The sequence below is a fragment of the Podarcis erhardii genome (assembly GCF_964252035.2).
Source record: "Podarcis erhardii genome assembly, chromosome: 17".
Lineage (NCBI taxonomy): Eukaryota > Metazoa > Chordata > Lepidosauria > Squamata > Lacertidae > Podarcis > Podarcis erhardii.
Genome location: NC_138515.1, coordinates 32,343,746 through 32,361,146, shown reverse-complemented (window position 1 = coordinate 32,361,146; position 17,401 = coordinate 32,343,746). Strand labels below are relative to the sequence as shown.

The 17,401-nt window shown below is 45.3% G+C and overlaps 2 protein-coding genes across 6 annotated transcripts in view; one reads left to right on the top strand and one right to left on the bottom strand.

Annotated features, from left to right (window-relative positions):
• SLC26A1 (solute carrier family 26 member 1) overlaps positions 1–17,401 on the top strand; it is a 127,526-nt gene that overhangs the window by 27,384 nt on the left and 82,741 nt on the right. For 2 of the 5 annotated variants that reach the window (XR_014152058.1, XM_081845090.1), the window contains exons 1-3: positions 6,481–7,018; positions 8,465–8,566; positions 14,451–15,064. Coding sequence is in view for 4 of the 5 variants with exons in the window: in XM_081845090.1 (XP_081701216.1) it covers positions 14,474–15,064 (591 nt within the window). In the remaining variant the exon portion in view is untranslated. Of the gene's footprint in view, positions 1–6,480; positions 7,019–8,464; positions 8,567–14,450; positions 15,065–17,401 lie in introns of those variants that run through there. The other 3 variants (XM_081845093.1, XM_081845091.1, XM_081845092.1) reach the window with 2 other exon arrangements.
• The window catches only part of IDUA (alpha-L-iduronidase), a 60,005-nt gene that overhangs the window by 31,996 nt on the left and 10,608 nt on the right, over positions 1–17,401 (bottom strand). The gene's annotated exons all lie outside the window — the stretch shown is intronic.

The window sequence follows — 17,401 nt, the reverse complement described above, 5'->3', positions numbered from 1 at the left end:
AAAGTGAGAGCTACGCAAAGTGGGACAGAAGCCGTGTAAGTGGCTCTCGCTTTGCTTGCTCCCATCCGTCCCTTCTCTCGCTTCGCTGTGAAGCCAGCAGAGCAAGAGCCGCTGCTCAGCTATCGCTGAAGCCAGCAGAGCAAAAGAGATAGCTGCGCAGCGGCTCTTGTTCTGCTGGCTTCACAGCGGACGGGAGCCATGGCTCCGGCTGCGGAGACATCCCTCAGCTCGTGACTGCAGCGATAGCCGAGGGATCCCTCTGCCACCCAGTGCATTCGCTCCATAAAACGCACAGACATTTCCCCTTACTTTTTAGGAGGAAAAAAGTGCATCTTAATGAGCAAAAAATATGGTACCTATCTCTTTGGCTCGGGGGTGCATAACTCCACACCCTCCAGCATTTCTCTGATGAAAACAGGGACAACCTAAGGAAAAGCAGGGCATTCTGAGAACAATTCAGAAACCGGGACAGCTTCTGTAAATCTGGGAATGTCCCTGGAAAATAGGGACACTTGGAGGGCCTTAATATGTAGCTGCGACGGTGCGACAGCACTTTCTCCCCTGGCGCCATTGGGCCTGCCCTCACTTAAATATAATGCACCCACCTCACAGAACACCAGTTACACAGATTCCCACAAACTACCCCACATTACGTTGTGGGGGACTTGTGTGAGGGAAAACTTAATAATGTGGAGTCTCAGGCAGGATTTGATCAAATAAACAAGAAAGATTTTATTAAACAAAGGAAGTTTATGACACAAGTGGGTAAAACATAAGATACTTCAGATTATACATGGATGCTCGGGTTGCGAACGTGATCCGTGCGGGATGCACATTCGCAACCCGCAGCGGCGCGTCCGTGCATGCACGGGTTGCGATTCAGTGCTTCTGCGCATGTGCAACCCCCGAAACTCAGAAGTAACCCGTTCTGGTACTTCTGGATTTTGGCGGGTCTGTAACCCGAAAAAACGCAACCTGAAGCATCTGCAACCCAAGGTATGACTAAACAAAATTAAAAAATTCCTTCCAGTAGCACCTTAAAGACCAACTAAGTTAGTTCTAGGTATGAGCTTTCGTGTGCATGCACACTTCTTCAGATACACTGAAACAGAAGTCACCAGACCCTTCTATATAGTGAGAAGGTGGGGAGGGGTATTACTCAGGAGGGTGGTGGGAATGGGTGATTGGCAGATAGCTGTGATGAGCCTGTTGACGACTCTTAACGACTGCAATAGGTCTTACAGGAAAAAGCAAGGGGTGAGAAGGTGAAAAATGGCTTTGTCATGTATAATGAGATAAGAATCCAATGTCTTTGTTCAGACCAGGTCTCTCCATGGTTTTAAGTTTGGTAATAAGTTGCCATTCAGCAGCTTCTCTTTCCAGTCTATTTCTGAAATTCCTTTGTAATAGAACAGCTACTTTGAGATCTTGTATAGAATGTCCTGGGAGATTGAAGTGTTCTCCTACTGGTTTCTCTGTCTTGTGATTCCTGATGTCAAGGTATGATTCCTGATGCCAAGGTATGACTGTAATGCTATTTCACTTCAGTTCTTTCTCAGTTGTTGCACAGCTGTTGCTGCTTAATACTCCGGTTCTTAAACAAGGTGGTATTTTCTGTCAGCTACACAGAAAACCCCTTAGACAACCCTACTCCTGAGGTACTCGAGGTAACAGACCCAAGGGATCACCACACCCCTCTTAACTGGTTTGGGGGGTCTTCTCTTTTTGTAGAAGACTCTCTCCCCTTCTGACTGGAATGAGACCTAAGCAGACTCACAGCTTCTACTTCTTCTCAGTCTCCCAGTTAATTCATGGCATATTACTCTTACAGGACACCACACACTGTCCTTCACACTAAGCTCAGAGACTCCTTTCTCTAGCTTGTGATATATTCCTCAGAGTGGATGTTTCTACTCAGAACCAACTCTCTCTCCTCTCACTCCCTATCTCCCTACCTATCTCCCAACCTCTATCCCATGGGTTGGCAGACTAAGGCCCGGGGGCTGGATCCGGCCCAATTGCCTTCTAAATCCAGCCACGGATGGTCTGGGAATCAGCATCTTTTTACATGAGTAGAATGTGTGCTTTTATTTAAAATGTATCTCTGGGTTATTTGTGGGGCACAGGAATTCATTCATTTCCTCCCAAAAAATATAGTCCGGCCCCCACAAGATCTGAGGGACAGTAGACCAGCCCCCTGCTGAAAAAGTTTGCTAACAAACTTTTCCAACACAGTAGCCCCATCTGCTTAAACTTCTTTGGTGCTGCTCTCACCTCTTGTTATTTGTGGGCTAATCCAGCATAGCTAACCGCAAATTGGCTCTAGCTGAACACACAAATTGTACAGCTAGCGAGCAGAACCCATGACCATCGTCTGCTAAGGGAAGCATCACATGGAGGGAAAGTGAGCCAGCGAGTGGGTTTAAAGTTCAATTATATGTGTTTGGCCTTTATCTAAATAGCACTGCTCAAATTACTTATTTGGGCGTCCACAAATCTATAAGAATAAAAATGACAAAGAATTTAACAAATGATATATGCCACAATTAATTACTACAATGATATGGCAATCTTATATACACTTACCCTGGGAATAAATTCCATTTATGGCAGCTAGACTTACTGGATTTTTCCATTGAGATTCCTGCGTTGCAGGGTGTTGGACTAGTTGACGCTTGCAATGCTATAATTCTATGATTCCAGGTGGACACGTACAGGGTTATACATCAGTGCAGAGGGCAAAAACTAACATACATTATTCTTATAGGCCAGGACCTACTCCAGGTAAGTTCTCTCGTTTTTATTAGCATGCTTTTCACAGCAGAATACTTCGTTGCATTGGCGCAGCACTCTCAATGACAGCTGACTTCAGTATCGCTTCCTGGGGAACCAGTGGCCCTCCAGATGCTGCTGGACTCCATCTCCCATCATCCCTGAGCATGGGAATATGCTGGCTGGGGCTGATGGGAGTTGGAGTCCAACAGCATCTAAGGAGGCCTTATAGATTCCCCACCCCCGTGGCAGTGGCTTGTTGGCATAGCATCATAGAATTGTAAGGTTTGAAAGGACCACAAACGTCATCCTGTCTAGTCCAAAGCCCTGCAACACAGGAATCTTTTTGCCCAACATGGGGCTTCAACGAACAACCCTGAGATTAAGAGTCTCTTGCTCTACCAGTTATGTACCGGTATATAAATATGAAGCTGCTGAATACCGAGGGAGGCAATTGGTCCATCTAGTTTGGTAATGTCTGCCCTGGCTGGCAAGCAGGTTTTTCCAGCCTTGCTATGACTTGTCCTTTCGTGGTACTAAACCTGTGGAAATATATAGCAGAACGTCCACCCAAGGACATCCTCTGTGGTTACTCATGCATTGAATGGGACATCCAGATAAGATGGCTTATGAATGCGTTCAGTGAAGGAATAACATCATAAGCAAGAGGCTCGCAAATATACCATACTTTTCCATGTATAAGACTAGGTTTTCTTTTTTAAAAAATAATAATATTTATTGAGGTTTTAAAGGTTACAGATAAAACAGAAAAACAACGAATTAAACAAAAAACAAAACAATGTATCACATTAAAAAAGGAATACCATACAAATAAAGAAAGAAAGAAAAAGATCAAGAAAAAAGAAAAAACAAAAGCAAAAAAACACATCAAACCTTCACCTAATATATCTTTCATTTGCTTGTTTCCTTGACCTCCTCCCACCTCCCTTTTTTGTATTCCATTTCAGTTAAATATTTCAGCAAATCCTTTCCCTCTTTATTTTGTCCTTATAATCAATCTTAATGTACTATAATTTTACATTCTCTTCTTTCACCAATTAACAATCCGTTTTTGCTTTTTTTCTCTCTTTTTTTCTTTTAATCTTATTTCTCCTTAAAATTAATATATCTATTTGAACTTAAACTCTTAAAACATTTCCACTAGGGTCATAAAAATTTCATTCCACAATTTTTCGCTCCCTCATTAAATTTTTACAAAATTTCCAAATATAAACTTTAAATTCCCAATCTTCTTCCACCGTCTCCTCTCCCTGGTCTCGGCCTTTGCCGTCCCTTCTGTCAACTCCAGACAGTCCATCAACCTGGAGATCTTATATCCGAGGCTCTTAACTCTTCTTCACGTCCCTAGGTTTTCTCAGTCTAAAATAAGGTTTAAAAACTGGGGGGGTCTTATACACAGGGAGTGGGTAAGGGTGACGGGTGATTGGTTGCAGCTGCAAGCTACTGATTGTCATTGGCGATTTGGTGTGCAATTGGTGGCTGCAGCAAGGGCTTATTTGCATTGGCTGCGGATAAATGTGTGTGTGATTGGTTGCTGCGTCAAGGGCTGCTGAGGATTGGCTGCCACTGTGGCAATTGTGCTTGTTATTTACTTTCGGCGATTGGGCAGACGCTTGTTGCAGACGCGAGCGATTGTCATCGAGCAGCGCGACCGATTGCAACTGTCTAATTAGTGATTTACTGCATCCCCCCGCAAAAGAAGCTCAACAACAACTCTAATCCTCCCCCCCCCAAAAAAAGCTCAACAACTTTGGGCCATTTTCTGAAATTGGAGTCCCCCAAAATAGTGGGTGTCTTATACACAGGGGCGTGTTATACACGGGAAAGTATAGTACGTTTGGCCAATTTGGCAGGAACACAAAGTCTAGATTGGAGGTAGCTAACGTGCTACCCTCTCGGTGTTGTTAGACTCCAGCGCTCATTGGACCCACTCGGGATGGCCAGTGATCAACACCTAGAGATGAAATATGTGCAGACAACAGCTAAAAGGGCATGGCTAGACAATTATCTCATGGGTCAGTAGGAATCTTGTCTGATACAACCTGGCGAGTTAATGTTTTGCCGTTCATCTCGTTACGTTATTATATTCGTAATTATAAGGTTGAGGAGCAATTTGGCTCCCCAGCGGCAGGAGAAACCCGAGACAGAAAAACAGCAGGTGCAAGCTTGCGTGTTCACAGAAACGTACCGGTGATTGCGCAGGCATATAATTCCAAACACTAGTAAACATACAGGAGACATCTCTTAACCTCTCTTAAATTGAAGACCATCACCTCAAAATTAAATAGTTGGCAGCCCTGTTTTAAACTCAGCTGTTGTACTTTTCTTCTAGGATGGCAATTCAGCACAGGCTAAGTGCACCAGGGAGGGTGAGGTGGGGCCTGCACACAAGAGGTTCTTTCTAGTTTGCTGCAACCACTTGCACTGGTGAAGAGGCAAGCTGTTGGGTTTTTTTAAATGCAGATCCCTATTTAGAGCTATCCTTATTTAGAGCTAAGGGTTTCCACTTCAGCATGTGATGGAAACCTCGAAGAAAGCTCCCTCTCCCCTTTTCCTTTATTATTCCCATTAGAGAATACTTGAAAATTGATTCAGAAGCCATAACCTGAGAATCCACTAATTTACCTTTTAAAGCAGGAAATTGGCAGTGCCGATCCTACAGCAAGATAGCCGTACAGTCGCAAACAGAATCCGTTTTGGAAGTCCATTACACTTCCAAAACGTATACAGTTGTACCTCGGAAGTCGAACGGAATGCGTTCTGGAAGTCCGTTCCACTTCCAAAACATTCGGAAACCAAAGAGCGGCTTCTGATTGGCTGCAGCAAGCTCCTGCAGCCAATTGGAAGCCACGCTGGATGTTTGGGTTCCAAAGAACGTTCGCAAACCGGAACACTCACTTCCGGGTTTGCGGCGTTCAGGAGTAAAAACATACGACTCCCAAGGTACAACTGTATTTGAGGAATACAGTGGTACTTCGGGTTAGGAACTTAATTTGTTCTAGAGGTCCGTTCTTAACCTGAAACTGTTGTTAACCTGAGATACCACTTTAGCTAATGGGGCCTCCCGCTGTCACCACTGCGGCGCGATTTCTGTTCTCATCCTGAAACAAAGTTCTTAACCCAAGGTGCTATTTCTGGGTTAGCGGAGTCTGTAACCTGAAGCGTCTGTAACCCAAGGTACCACTGTACACACATCCAACTTCCTGAGGCCAGCCAGACTGCTACCTCTTGCCTGGTTTTTTAAAAAAAATATTTTTGACAAGCAGTGGGTTGGATCCAGGATTGGCTCAGTGCTTTAACTCATGTAACACTTTTTTTGGACGGAGGAGGAAGGCAATTTTCACTTATTCTTCCTTCCCCCTATAGCCCCCTTTAATGCTGCTCCAAAGGTTTGGGGGACCGACTGGAACAGCACCAGGGAAGGGGGAAGAGGCAGAGAGAACTGGTGACAATAGCCTCTCTCTTAATTCCTCCAGCAAGAGCCTCTGCTGGATCGGAGTCTCTTCTACAAACAGAAGGAGCCCTTCCATTCATGTAACAGCAAGTCATGATCCAACTGGGTACTATTAGTCATGGACCCAAAGAATGCCGCGTCAGTTCCTTATTGTATAAAAAGTATGCTCATTTAGCTATTAGTGTACTATTAGCTCATAGTAAACGAAGCCTTATCTCAGCATTTAGAACACCCAGTTTTGCCCTGTAGTCCGCATTGCCAATATACAATAATCTGATCTTTGTAAATTAAATACATCAGAGATTCTGATAGTTCCAGTTATACATTAAGCCACCCATAAAAAAAGGCATATAGTTGGATTTTGCAAAAAGTCCCACTGCCAAACAAAACAAGTTGTACTGAGTCCTCCTTTAAGTCATTGCTACTGTCAGAGACAAGGTTTCTTGGATCAATTATTACACAGGCTACACTTTAAAGGATTATAGCTTGTCTAATGTTTGCCACTGAAAAGTGAACAAGTAAACAGTTGAGGTCAAATGGTTTATAGTTGGGAACAGGGCGAGTGGAAACCCAGGAGGTTTCGGATTGTACTTTGTGGTCCTTTGTTTACGCCACTCAATATTTACCCAGCACGGCTTACGGTACTGCCCACAAGTATTAAAGCATATTCACCTCCCTCCTCAGCATCCACCTGCCTGGGTGCAGAGATTGTGGAAGGCAGGTGTGATTCTCATTTTTTACTTGCTTCACATGCATTGCTGACCAAGATAGGTAAGAAAAGCATATTCTTCTTTCACATTGCAAGAGCTTAAATGTCTGTGTGATATCACAGGTGAAAAGGGGAACGGCATGAATCTAAATACAGTAACAAAAACAATAGATCTGTTGTGTGTATATATATATATATATATATATTCATTCATTCAAAAAGATCTGTTGAGATATATATATATATGTTGTAATATATATATATGTGTGTGTGTGTGTGTATTTATAAAAACTTATTCATTCATTCAAGAAGATCTGTTGAGATATATATATATATATTCATTCAAGAAGATTTGTTGAGATATATATATATATATATATATATATATATATATATATATATATGTTGTTTATATATATATATATATGTTCATTCAAGAAGGTACCATAGGTTTCAGCGTGCTTCGAGTGTCAAATGCTGGTGGGTTTGATTTGTTTTTGCAGGATGTGTGGCTTAGCTCTTTTTGGAGAGGGTGAAGACGGTAGCTTTGAAGTAAGAGAATATTCCTCTGATCAGGTCATTAGCGATCAGAGCCAGTCTTGCCCCTGTTTGAGAGAACTGTTTATAGTGCCACTAATTTCAATTCCACAAGGTGCTTGCTCATGCCATTTCCTCTCTGCAAAATGCTTTCGGCACTCTCTTTGTGGCGCTTGAAAACCAGCTTTGGTTATAACAGTAGGCATTCATGCAGCACTTTTTCTAGGTGTTCCAAGTATTTAACTTCTTTAGAAGAATTTGCAAGTGGCTTGATTTTTTTTAAAAAAATCTCTTGGTGGTTTGCATCAGTGTCAAATAATAAACAGCTAAAATCGGTAAAAATTAAAAACAAGTACCGGTATATGTAAACTAAGTTGTATGTCTGGATAGGCTTGCTGAGATAAATAAGTTACAGGGTTTAGGAGAGGTCTAGAAGAAGACAAGGAAGGTGCCTGCTGAATCTTAACAGGCAGGGAATGGCAAAGCATAAGGCAGTCAATGCAGTTGTTCCTTTACGGTGTTTCCCAAACTTGGGTCTCCAGCTGTTTTGGGACTACAACTCCCGTCATCCCAATCTAGCAAGACCAGTGGTCAGGGATGATGGGAACTGTAGTCCAAAAGCAGCTGGAGACCCAGGTTTGAGAAACACTGCTAGCACAATGATTCATACTTGTGCAACAGAACTCCCCTCCCTCTCTCGCTGTGCACACCACACACCCTTCCTAAATCTGCTCTGGATGGTTGCGGGAACCCCTAGAACAGATCTAGGGGGAACACAGGAGGAGGAGGGAGAGGGGACAGTCCATTGAGCAAGCGGAAATCCAAGTGCTACTTTGGATACAACCCATTGAAAGATCGACTCCCCACAGATGTGGACCTCGGCAATCCTGGATGGCAATAACCTTGTAACGTTATATGGTTATATGGTTCAATGAAAACATTTTTAAGGGCCCTTCTCTCTGTTCCCTCAGCCTGGAAGGTGCAGTCATTTGCAGCAAGGAGGGCAGCCTGTTCAGTCGTGGCATGACCATGGGATTACCTTCTGCAAGAAGTATCTGCCCACAAGCCTTTAGGTGATTGTGTTAAGCTAATTTATTGAGTGGAGATCTGCTGGAATTATTTATTTATTTATTTATTTGTCTGCTTGGAGGCCAAGGGACATTTGAAATGGCTTCATAATTATTAGCATGATGCGTGTATGTTTTCATTCTGCTTTTAACGATTGTAAGCTGCCCTGAGCTTCTGAAAAGTCAGATTAAAAAATGTTCTAAATTAATATTATCCCCACATAGCAGATGTGGAAACTGAGGTGGGGAGAACAGGTTGCCTGAAGCACTAGTGCGCTCACTGATGAGTGGAGACACTTTCCCGGCTACTTCCTAGCTCACCGCTCACACTCTAAACCTTTATGGCTTATTTCCTTTCAATGGGTTCATTTTGTGCCTAGGACAACATCAGACTGAGTCAGCCCAAGGTGGCAACTGAAGGTCTGTGATGAGAAAATGGTCAAACAAGATACTACAGTGGTACCTCTGGTTGCGAACAGGATCTGTTCCGGAGGCCCATTCGCAACATGAGCAGAACGCAACCCGCGTCTGCGTGTCACGATTCGCCACTTCTGCGCATGCGCGTGACGTCATTTTGAGCGTCTGCGCATGTGTGAGCAGCGAAACACGGAAGAGACTCTTTCCAGTACTTCCGGGTCGCTGTGGGACGCAACCTGAAAAGATTTAACCTGAAGCAAATGTAACAAGAGGTATGACTGTATAAAAGTGTGCTTTGTTCCATTTTTCATTATTTTTCATTACTATTTATTTCACAAGCTATATATACCACTGGATTATAATAAAACCTCAAAGCGGTTTACAAAAAGAGTAAAAAAATATGAAATGATCAGTAAAAAAGTAAAAGCTACAGTGTTACCTCGGGTTAAGAACTTAATTCGTTCCGGAGGTCCGTTCTTAACCTGAAACTGTTCTTAACCTGAAGCACCACTTTAGCTAATGGAGCCTCCCGCTGCCACCGCCGCACGATTTCTGTTCTCATCCTGAAGCAAAGTTCTTAACCCAAGGTACTATTTCTGGGTTAGTAGAGTCTGTAACCTGAAGCGTCTGTAACCCGAGGTACCACTGTATTTAAATCATCTACCCACACCCCGAAAAAAATCAACGAGAAGCCGGCGTACAGCTTCCGCGTCATGTGGCCAGCAGGACTAAGCCGCTTCTGGCGAACCACAGCAGTGCATGGAAACGCCATTTACCTTCCCACCAGAGCGGTACCTATTTATCTACTTGCACTTTGACGTGCTTTCGAACTGCTGGGTTGGCAGGAGCTGGGACCGAGCAATGGGAGCTCACCCCGTCGTGGGGATTCGAACCGCCGACCTTCTGATCGCCAAGTCCTAGGCTCTGTGGTTTAACCCACAACGCCACCCGCGTCCGTTTCATTAAGATGATACTTTTTCTTTAAAGACAGATATGTTATCCTAACACTGTTAGTATTCTAAGCCTTACCTGAAAGTTGCAGCCTTCTAAGCGGCTTCGTTTTAAATAATTTTCTGCCAGCTGGAATGCTGTTACATGTTACCAGTTTCCTGACATCTGCCTTAGTAGTTAACATTCAGCACACAAAAATAGGAAGAAGAGGGAGCAGTTCAGGTCAAGGGAACTTCTCAGTGTGTTTTTTAATTGCCCTGATTCTTTAACTAGTTTACTTGGGTACATTTCTGCTTCCAAGAAAATCATTAAGCAGCGCTGTACCATCTCACAGAAAGCAATAAACATCATTTATGGCTAAACAAAGTAAAAGACGGGTTGTTTGAAGCGGAAATTTCAACAAAACGCTATAAAAGCAGTGTTCTTTAACCTTTAACAACCATAGTTTTGCTCAGAGTCTCAGACTTAAACCTCTGATTTACTGAAATAATATTCTCCTTAAGCTTTGATGCATTATGGGAGAGCTGCTAATAGCTAAAAATGTGTGTGTGTTTGTGTGTATAATATTCCCTGTTAACTACCCTGTTCTGTGACCTACAAAGTTATATGTGACTTACCTCCTAGTAAGCTTATTTACATAATTACAGTGGTACCTCGGGTTAAGTACTTAATTCGTTCCGGAGGTCCGTTCTTAACCTGAAACTGTTCTTAACCTGAAGCACCACTTTAACTAATGGAGCCTCCTGCTGCCGCCGCACGATTTCTTTTCTCATCCTGAAGCAAAGTTCTTAACCCGAGGTACTATTTCTAGATCAGCAGAGTCTGTAACCTGAAGCGTCTGTAACCTGAAGTGTATGTAACCCGAGGTACCACTGTACTGAGAAATTGCTCTCTGCCAGCACAATGTTCACTCAGAAAAGACACCTAATGACACGTCTCAAAATATTATGTGAACAGTCCTTACGATCCTTAAGAAGAGACCTCTCTTACATCTAACCACCACAGCTACAGAGGGATAACTAAATATATCCATTAAGACACGATACTTAATATATACATATATATCTCAACACCCACAGTGTACAGTGGTGCCCCGCAAGATGAATGCCTCGCAAGACGGAAAACCCGCTAGACGAAAGGGTTTTCCGTTTTGGAGGCGCTTCGCAAAACGAATTTCCCTATGGGCTTGCTTCGCAAGACGAAAATGTCTTGCGAGTTCCTGCGGTTTCCCCCCCTTTTTTCCCCTTTTTCCTAAGCCGCTAAGCCGCTTATCAGCTGATCCGCTGATAAGCCGCTTAACAGCTGATCGCTAAAAGCCGCTAAACTGCTAATAGCGCTAATCCGCTAAGCTGTCAATGGGCTTGCTTCGCAAGACGAAAAAACCGCTATACGAAGAGCCTCACGGAACGGATTAATTTCGTCTTGCGAGGCACCACTGTAATGTTGTGGGCACCCATCTCACTCTCTCTTTTCCTCAAGCGACAATGGAGGGCACCTTTGTGGGTCTAGTCAAACTTGGCACCAGCCTGGTTGCAGGAGTTGCGGGAAGGAGGTGTACAAGGCGCCATGCAACAGTCTTAGAGACTCCAGATTTGTGTAGGGTTTATTCCTTAGACTTCTCTTCTCCCAAAGATATCCCACAAGGCAATGGAGGTTTGAGATCGGTTTTCCTTCTCCTAGGTGGGCTAGGTTTTCCTTCCCAGGAGGATGAGCCCCATCTGCCCCTCACTTCCCCCGACAGCAGGTGCAGAAACTGCCTTCTTGACCATTGGAGCCACCATCCGTCTCAACTGCTCAATTTTCTGGAGCCAGTGTACTGTATACACCAGGCATGTCCAAGTCCCAAGAGACTGCAATCTACTCCCACTATAAAAAAAACAAACTGGCAGTGATCTACCCTTTGGATTGACCAAAGCTGTTGAGATTTTTGGGGGGAGGAAGACACAAAGTTGTTGAGCTTTTTTTTTTTGCTTTTTTTTGGGGGGGCGAGGGAGATCAAAATTTATTGAGCTTTATTTTTCTATTTTTGGGTGATCGCTCAGGGTTGCTCATGATCAACCAGTTGGACATGCCTGGTATACATAAAATAACAGTAATTCCCAGTCGGGGTAGCAATAGACAGGTGACTGTCTTAGATCTTTCACCAGTTTGGCAATCATGCAGTAGCAATCTGTGCTAATCCTACTCAGAGTAGACCCACTGGAATTAAGGGACTAAGTCATGGCCATTCATTTCAACGGGTCTACTCTGAGTAGGGCTAACATTGGAGACAACCTAATGTTCTCAGTCCCAGATATAACAACATTTCAGGCTTGACTGTATAAAAATGATGGGATGAGATGGGGCTGGGGTCTTGTTGCAGTTGGGGGGGGGGAATCTTTCCTAATTCCAGGTGCCTCCCTATATCCCTATATCCCATGCCAAGCCCACAGAGCAATGAAATTGTAAGAGTGGGTCACAAACAGTTTCTGGCCTGGCAACTGAATCTGAAGAACTAAAATTGGTTCCTGAATGGAGGGGCTTCATTGAGAGGGAGACTTCCTATTAAAAAAGATGTGCTGATAGAAACAGATTTAGATCTCTAATAACAAAAAGCAAGTCACAGATGCTTTATCTTTTTAAAAATGAGCATGATTCCTTGTTTAAAGGCGCTGTGAGGTGAACCTTATAAAGCCCTAAAGCTGGTTTCATTTTCCTCTAGCAGCCCCTGCTGGTAGACTTTCTATTTCAACTGGACATGTAATATGGAAAAAGATGTACAGTGCTGCTTTAAGCACTAACCATAATCTTCTATCTGTTTCTGAACCTTCTGTATATGCCGCAGCAATAAATATATTTGCTGTTTTAACTGGGCTGTTTGTTTAAATGAGCAATCCTATAGAGAAATTACACTGAGGAAAGAGATGCCAGCACTTACCTGGTAAAAGGTAAAGGACTCTTGGACGGTTAAGTCCAGTCAAAGGTGACTATGGGGTTGCGGCACTCATCTCGCTTTCAGGCTGAGGGAGCCGGCGTTTGTCCACAGACAGCTTTCTGGGTCATGTGGCCAACATAACTAAACCGCTCTGGCGCAACGGAACACCGTGACAGAAACCAGAGCGCACGGAAACGCCGTTTACCTTCCCGCCAGAGTGGTACCTATTTATCTACTCGCACTGGCGTTCTTTCGAGCTGCTAGGTTGGCAGGAACTGGGAGAGGGCAACTGGAGCTCACCCCATCATGGGGATTCGAACTGCCGACCTTCTGATTGGCAAGCCCAAGAGGCTCAGGAGGAGCCACAACAGCCCAGGGGGAGAGGGTGGGGGGGAAACACAAGCAGAAAATAGCATAATGCTTGCTGTGGCAGCAGCGCAGCCCACACCCCACAGGATAGAAGCAATGAACTCACAAGGACACTTCTCTGACCCCAGGACACACAGCACCACCGTATCCTCATGCTATGAGACCACATAGCAGAGGCATCCCCAGCCCCACAGGTGAAGTCTCCAGCCACCCCAAATGGCAGGTGTTTGAGTCCCCCACCTCATGCCACACACTGTTCACTAGTAATGATTTGAGCACAGCACACAAAAAGGAGGGGAGGAGTAGCTGTATGATACAGCACCTAAACCAGGGGTTGGCAAGGTTTACCTCGCCTGGGCCAGTTCACTCCAGCGGAGATCCCTCCGTGGTCCGGATCGCACCCGCGCCCGCAATTTCCGTCGTCTGCGTAGACGTGATTTCTGGCGTCTGCGCATGTGCGATTTCCGGTGCCACGGAAGCGGGTCCCTGCACCGTGCTGCGCCGGTTTAGCACAGTGTGAACTCGTCAAGCGGGTGGCTCAGTTTGGGGATGACTTGTGGACCGGTTAAATGACCCCCGTGGACCGCTTGTGGTCCAAGGTTGCAGACCCCTGACCTAAACAGCTCCCCCTTTGCACAATGCTCTTGGGATAAGGTTTCGAGACTCACCAAAGCAGAGGAAGGCTCGTTTGCCAAGCAGGCGAAAGGACGGGGCAGGCATGCAGCAGGAAAAGCCACAGGGAGCAGCATATGCAGGGCCAGGCAAGCAAATAGCCGGTAGAGCATGAGACTCTTAAATCTTAGGGTTGTGGGTTCGAACCCCGTGTTGGGCAAAACATTCCTGCCCTGCAGGGGGTTGGACTAGATGGCTCTCATGGTCCCTTCTAACTCTGTGCAGTGCTTTTTTTCTAAAAAACTTGTTTAGGGGTACTCTCATTGTCCTACTCATATTGAAATACTGCCCCTCAATGAGGCCAAACTTAGATTCACAAAATGTTTAGGGGTATGCGTACCCCCAGGAAAAAAGCACTGATTTTATGACTCTATGATTAATTTAAATAGCCCAGAATCTTTGTGATGGAATAGTATATACACAGTAATAGTAATAATAATATTTTATTTTTCCAAAAACACCAACTCCATGCTAAACTATACATTCGCTTGATTGCAGTATGATAAGAGAAACAGAAAATGTGCTTCACGACCAGACCATTCAAATGTTAATCTGTTTACAGCCCAGGAACTGATTAACACAGACCTAGAATGGAGAAGGAAATGGAGACGGGCGGACTGGAAAATGGATCTCCTTTCCAGTTTTACATGGAAAGAAAGACTCCGGTCAAGATGAGGAAGACAGACATGCTGAAAAGCCAGCTGAGAAAAAACTGCTCCTGCAGCACAAAACGGATGAAAAAGGCAGCCACGGACTTCTTCCCTGTGCTGCAATGGCTTCCCAAATACAACTGCAAAGAGTATGTTTGGGGGGACGTCATGTCTGGCCTGGTCATCGGGATCATTTTAGTCCCTCAAGCGATCGCCTACTCCCTGCTGGCAGGTCTGAAGCCCATTTATAGCCTTTACACCTCCTTCTTTGCCAACATCATCTACTTCCTCATGGGCACCTCGCGACACGTGTCCGTTGGCATCTTCAGCTTATTAAGCCTACTGGTCGGGCAGGTGGTGGACAGAGAACTGCTGCTGGCAGGATTCAACCTCGACGACGAATCTCAGGAAGGCCCCTTGAATGTTACGCTTCACAATGTTACCCTTGACGTGATGAGCACCGAATGTGGGAAAGACTGCTATGCCATTGGGGTAGCGACAGCGGTGACCTTAATGGCTGGCATCTATCAGGTAACGTCTTCACCTGCCCTTTAGGCTGCAGTTACAGTATGTACTTACCACTGCCTCTTCTTACGGTTGTTCCAAGTCGCGACCACGACAAACCTGGAAGTAACAGGCAGGTTTGCTGCTGTTCGCGCATGCGCAGGAGCGGCAATCGCCGTTTGCACATGTGCAGAAGCGGGCAATCGCCACCTGTGCATAATGGCGCCTCTCCCAGCGACCCATTTCGACCTCTGGAACGGATTATGGTCGCAAATAGAGGTTCCACTGTATGTGTGTTTATTTCATCCTCCATCGCCCCAGTGGTGTAGCAGTAGTTATCGGTGCTGGGGCAGATGGGCAGGCGGGGTGGGGATGCATGCCCAGTGAGGGGGCACCAGTCCAGCCCTCTAAGTGACCCAACCTTCACCAGAGCAAAGCGGGGCCATGATGAGCCACCTGCCCACCCACACAGGGGGGAGCCCGACCGGCCGATGCACCCCTTGGTGGACAGAGAGGAGCTTCAGGCCATGCTGTGCTGTGCTGTGGGTGCCTGGTTTGCACCCCCACAAAAACTGTGCACCCAGGGCTACGGCCCCCTAGCCCCCCCCCAAAGTATGCCTCGGCATCACCCTGCCCAAAGAGGCTGACAAAATCAAAACAACTATCACAAGCTACAGTTAAAACTAGCCAAGTATCCAAAGCCAGTAAAAATCCAGAAGCACAAAAAATTCAAGGAGAGAAGGGGAGTGGCCAACATGGCGCCGAGGTAAGACGCGCTTACCGGTGCTCTTCGGACTTCTTTTAATCTTCTTTTAATCCTTTATATTTTATCTTAACTGACCCAGTCAGTTTTTTGAAGCACTTTATAATTGCTGCAGCTGCATGCTATGGCAACTCTCTGAGAGATTTGGCCCTGCTCCAGACTGCTCCTTGTTTCTCTCTTATCAGCGGGCCGGCCTCGGCTGCTACAAGAGAAGAGAACGCCATTATAATAATTGGAGAGAGGGCTTAAGAGGAAGACGCTGTGTGGTGTTTAATTCCTGGATAAGACATCATTTGTGCCCAGGCTGCTGTCATAGAGGGCTGAGAGAGGCCAGTGGAGCCAGGACAATTGGCACCCTACCACCTAGACATCTTGCCACATTTCAATACTTTCCTTGTGAGAAGCTTCTGCAAACTGGGTGTGAGGTGTCCACGAAAGAAAAATTCAAGGAGACAGCATAAACCCGGAAAACGCGTTTGGGGAAGATTCATAGCCCAGTGGTAAAGCATGTATTTTCTCTGCAGATGGCCCCATGTATTTCTTTGTCATTGTTGGCATCTGTCTGTCTCAAAACACAGTAGGGTGTGCCTCCAGGGGTGAAGTCAAACCGTTGTGTTAGCGGCACTGAAGTGGCATCCCTGGAATGCAAGCCCGGGTAGTGTGCATGGAGACCCTGGGCTGCCCAGACAACAAGACCCCCCTCAGCCTCACTGATGGGGTCCAAAGAAAAGAAGAGCAATAAGTTGGGCACTAGCTTGGCTGCAGGAGTTGTCAGAAGGAGGTGTACAATATGCCATTCAACCCTTAGGAACTCCACTCCCTAGTTGTGTAGGGCAGTGTTTCCCAACCTTGTGCCTCCAGCTGTTTTTGAACTACAACTCCCATCATCCCTGACTAGCAAGACCAGTGGCAAGGGATGATGGGAATTGTAGTCCAAAAAACAGCTGGAGGCACAAGGTTGGGAAACACTGGTGTAGGGTATACTCCTTAGACTTTTCTTCTCCCAAAGATATCCCACAAGGCAACAGAGGTTTGGGATCTGTTTTCCTTCTCCTAGATGGGCTACCTTCCCAGGTTGATGAGCCCCATCTGCCCCTCACTTCCTTCTACAGCACATGCAGAAACTGCCTTCTTGACCATTGGAGTCACCATTGGTCTCAACTGCTCAATTTGCTGAAGCCAGTGTACTGTATACACCAGGCATGTCCAAGTCCCAAGAGACTGCAAACTGGCAGTGATCTACCCATTGACCAAAGTTGATGTCCCGCAAGGTCGCGGGTATGAATTTTTTTCTTGAGATTTACTCCCAAAACCTATCTCTCACGTACGAGTATAGCTGCAAAATTGCACTAAAAAATGAGGTGGTCTAGGCTTGCTACCGCAGATATTGCTTGCAGAACTCCGTTTTTTTCTGTACAAGATAGACAAGGAGAGGTGAATAAAATGAAAAATGCCAGAGGTAGGGGCAGTGTCCTGCCATTAACCAAAGCCACTGTTGCACCTTACACTAATAATAATAATAATAATAATAATAATAATAATAATAATAATTTATTATTTATACCCCGCCCATCTGGCTGGGCTTCCCCAGCTACTCTGGG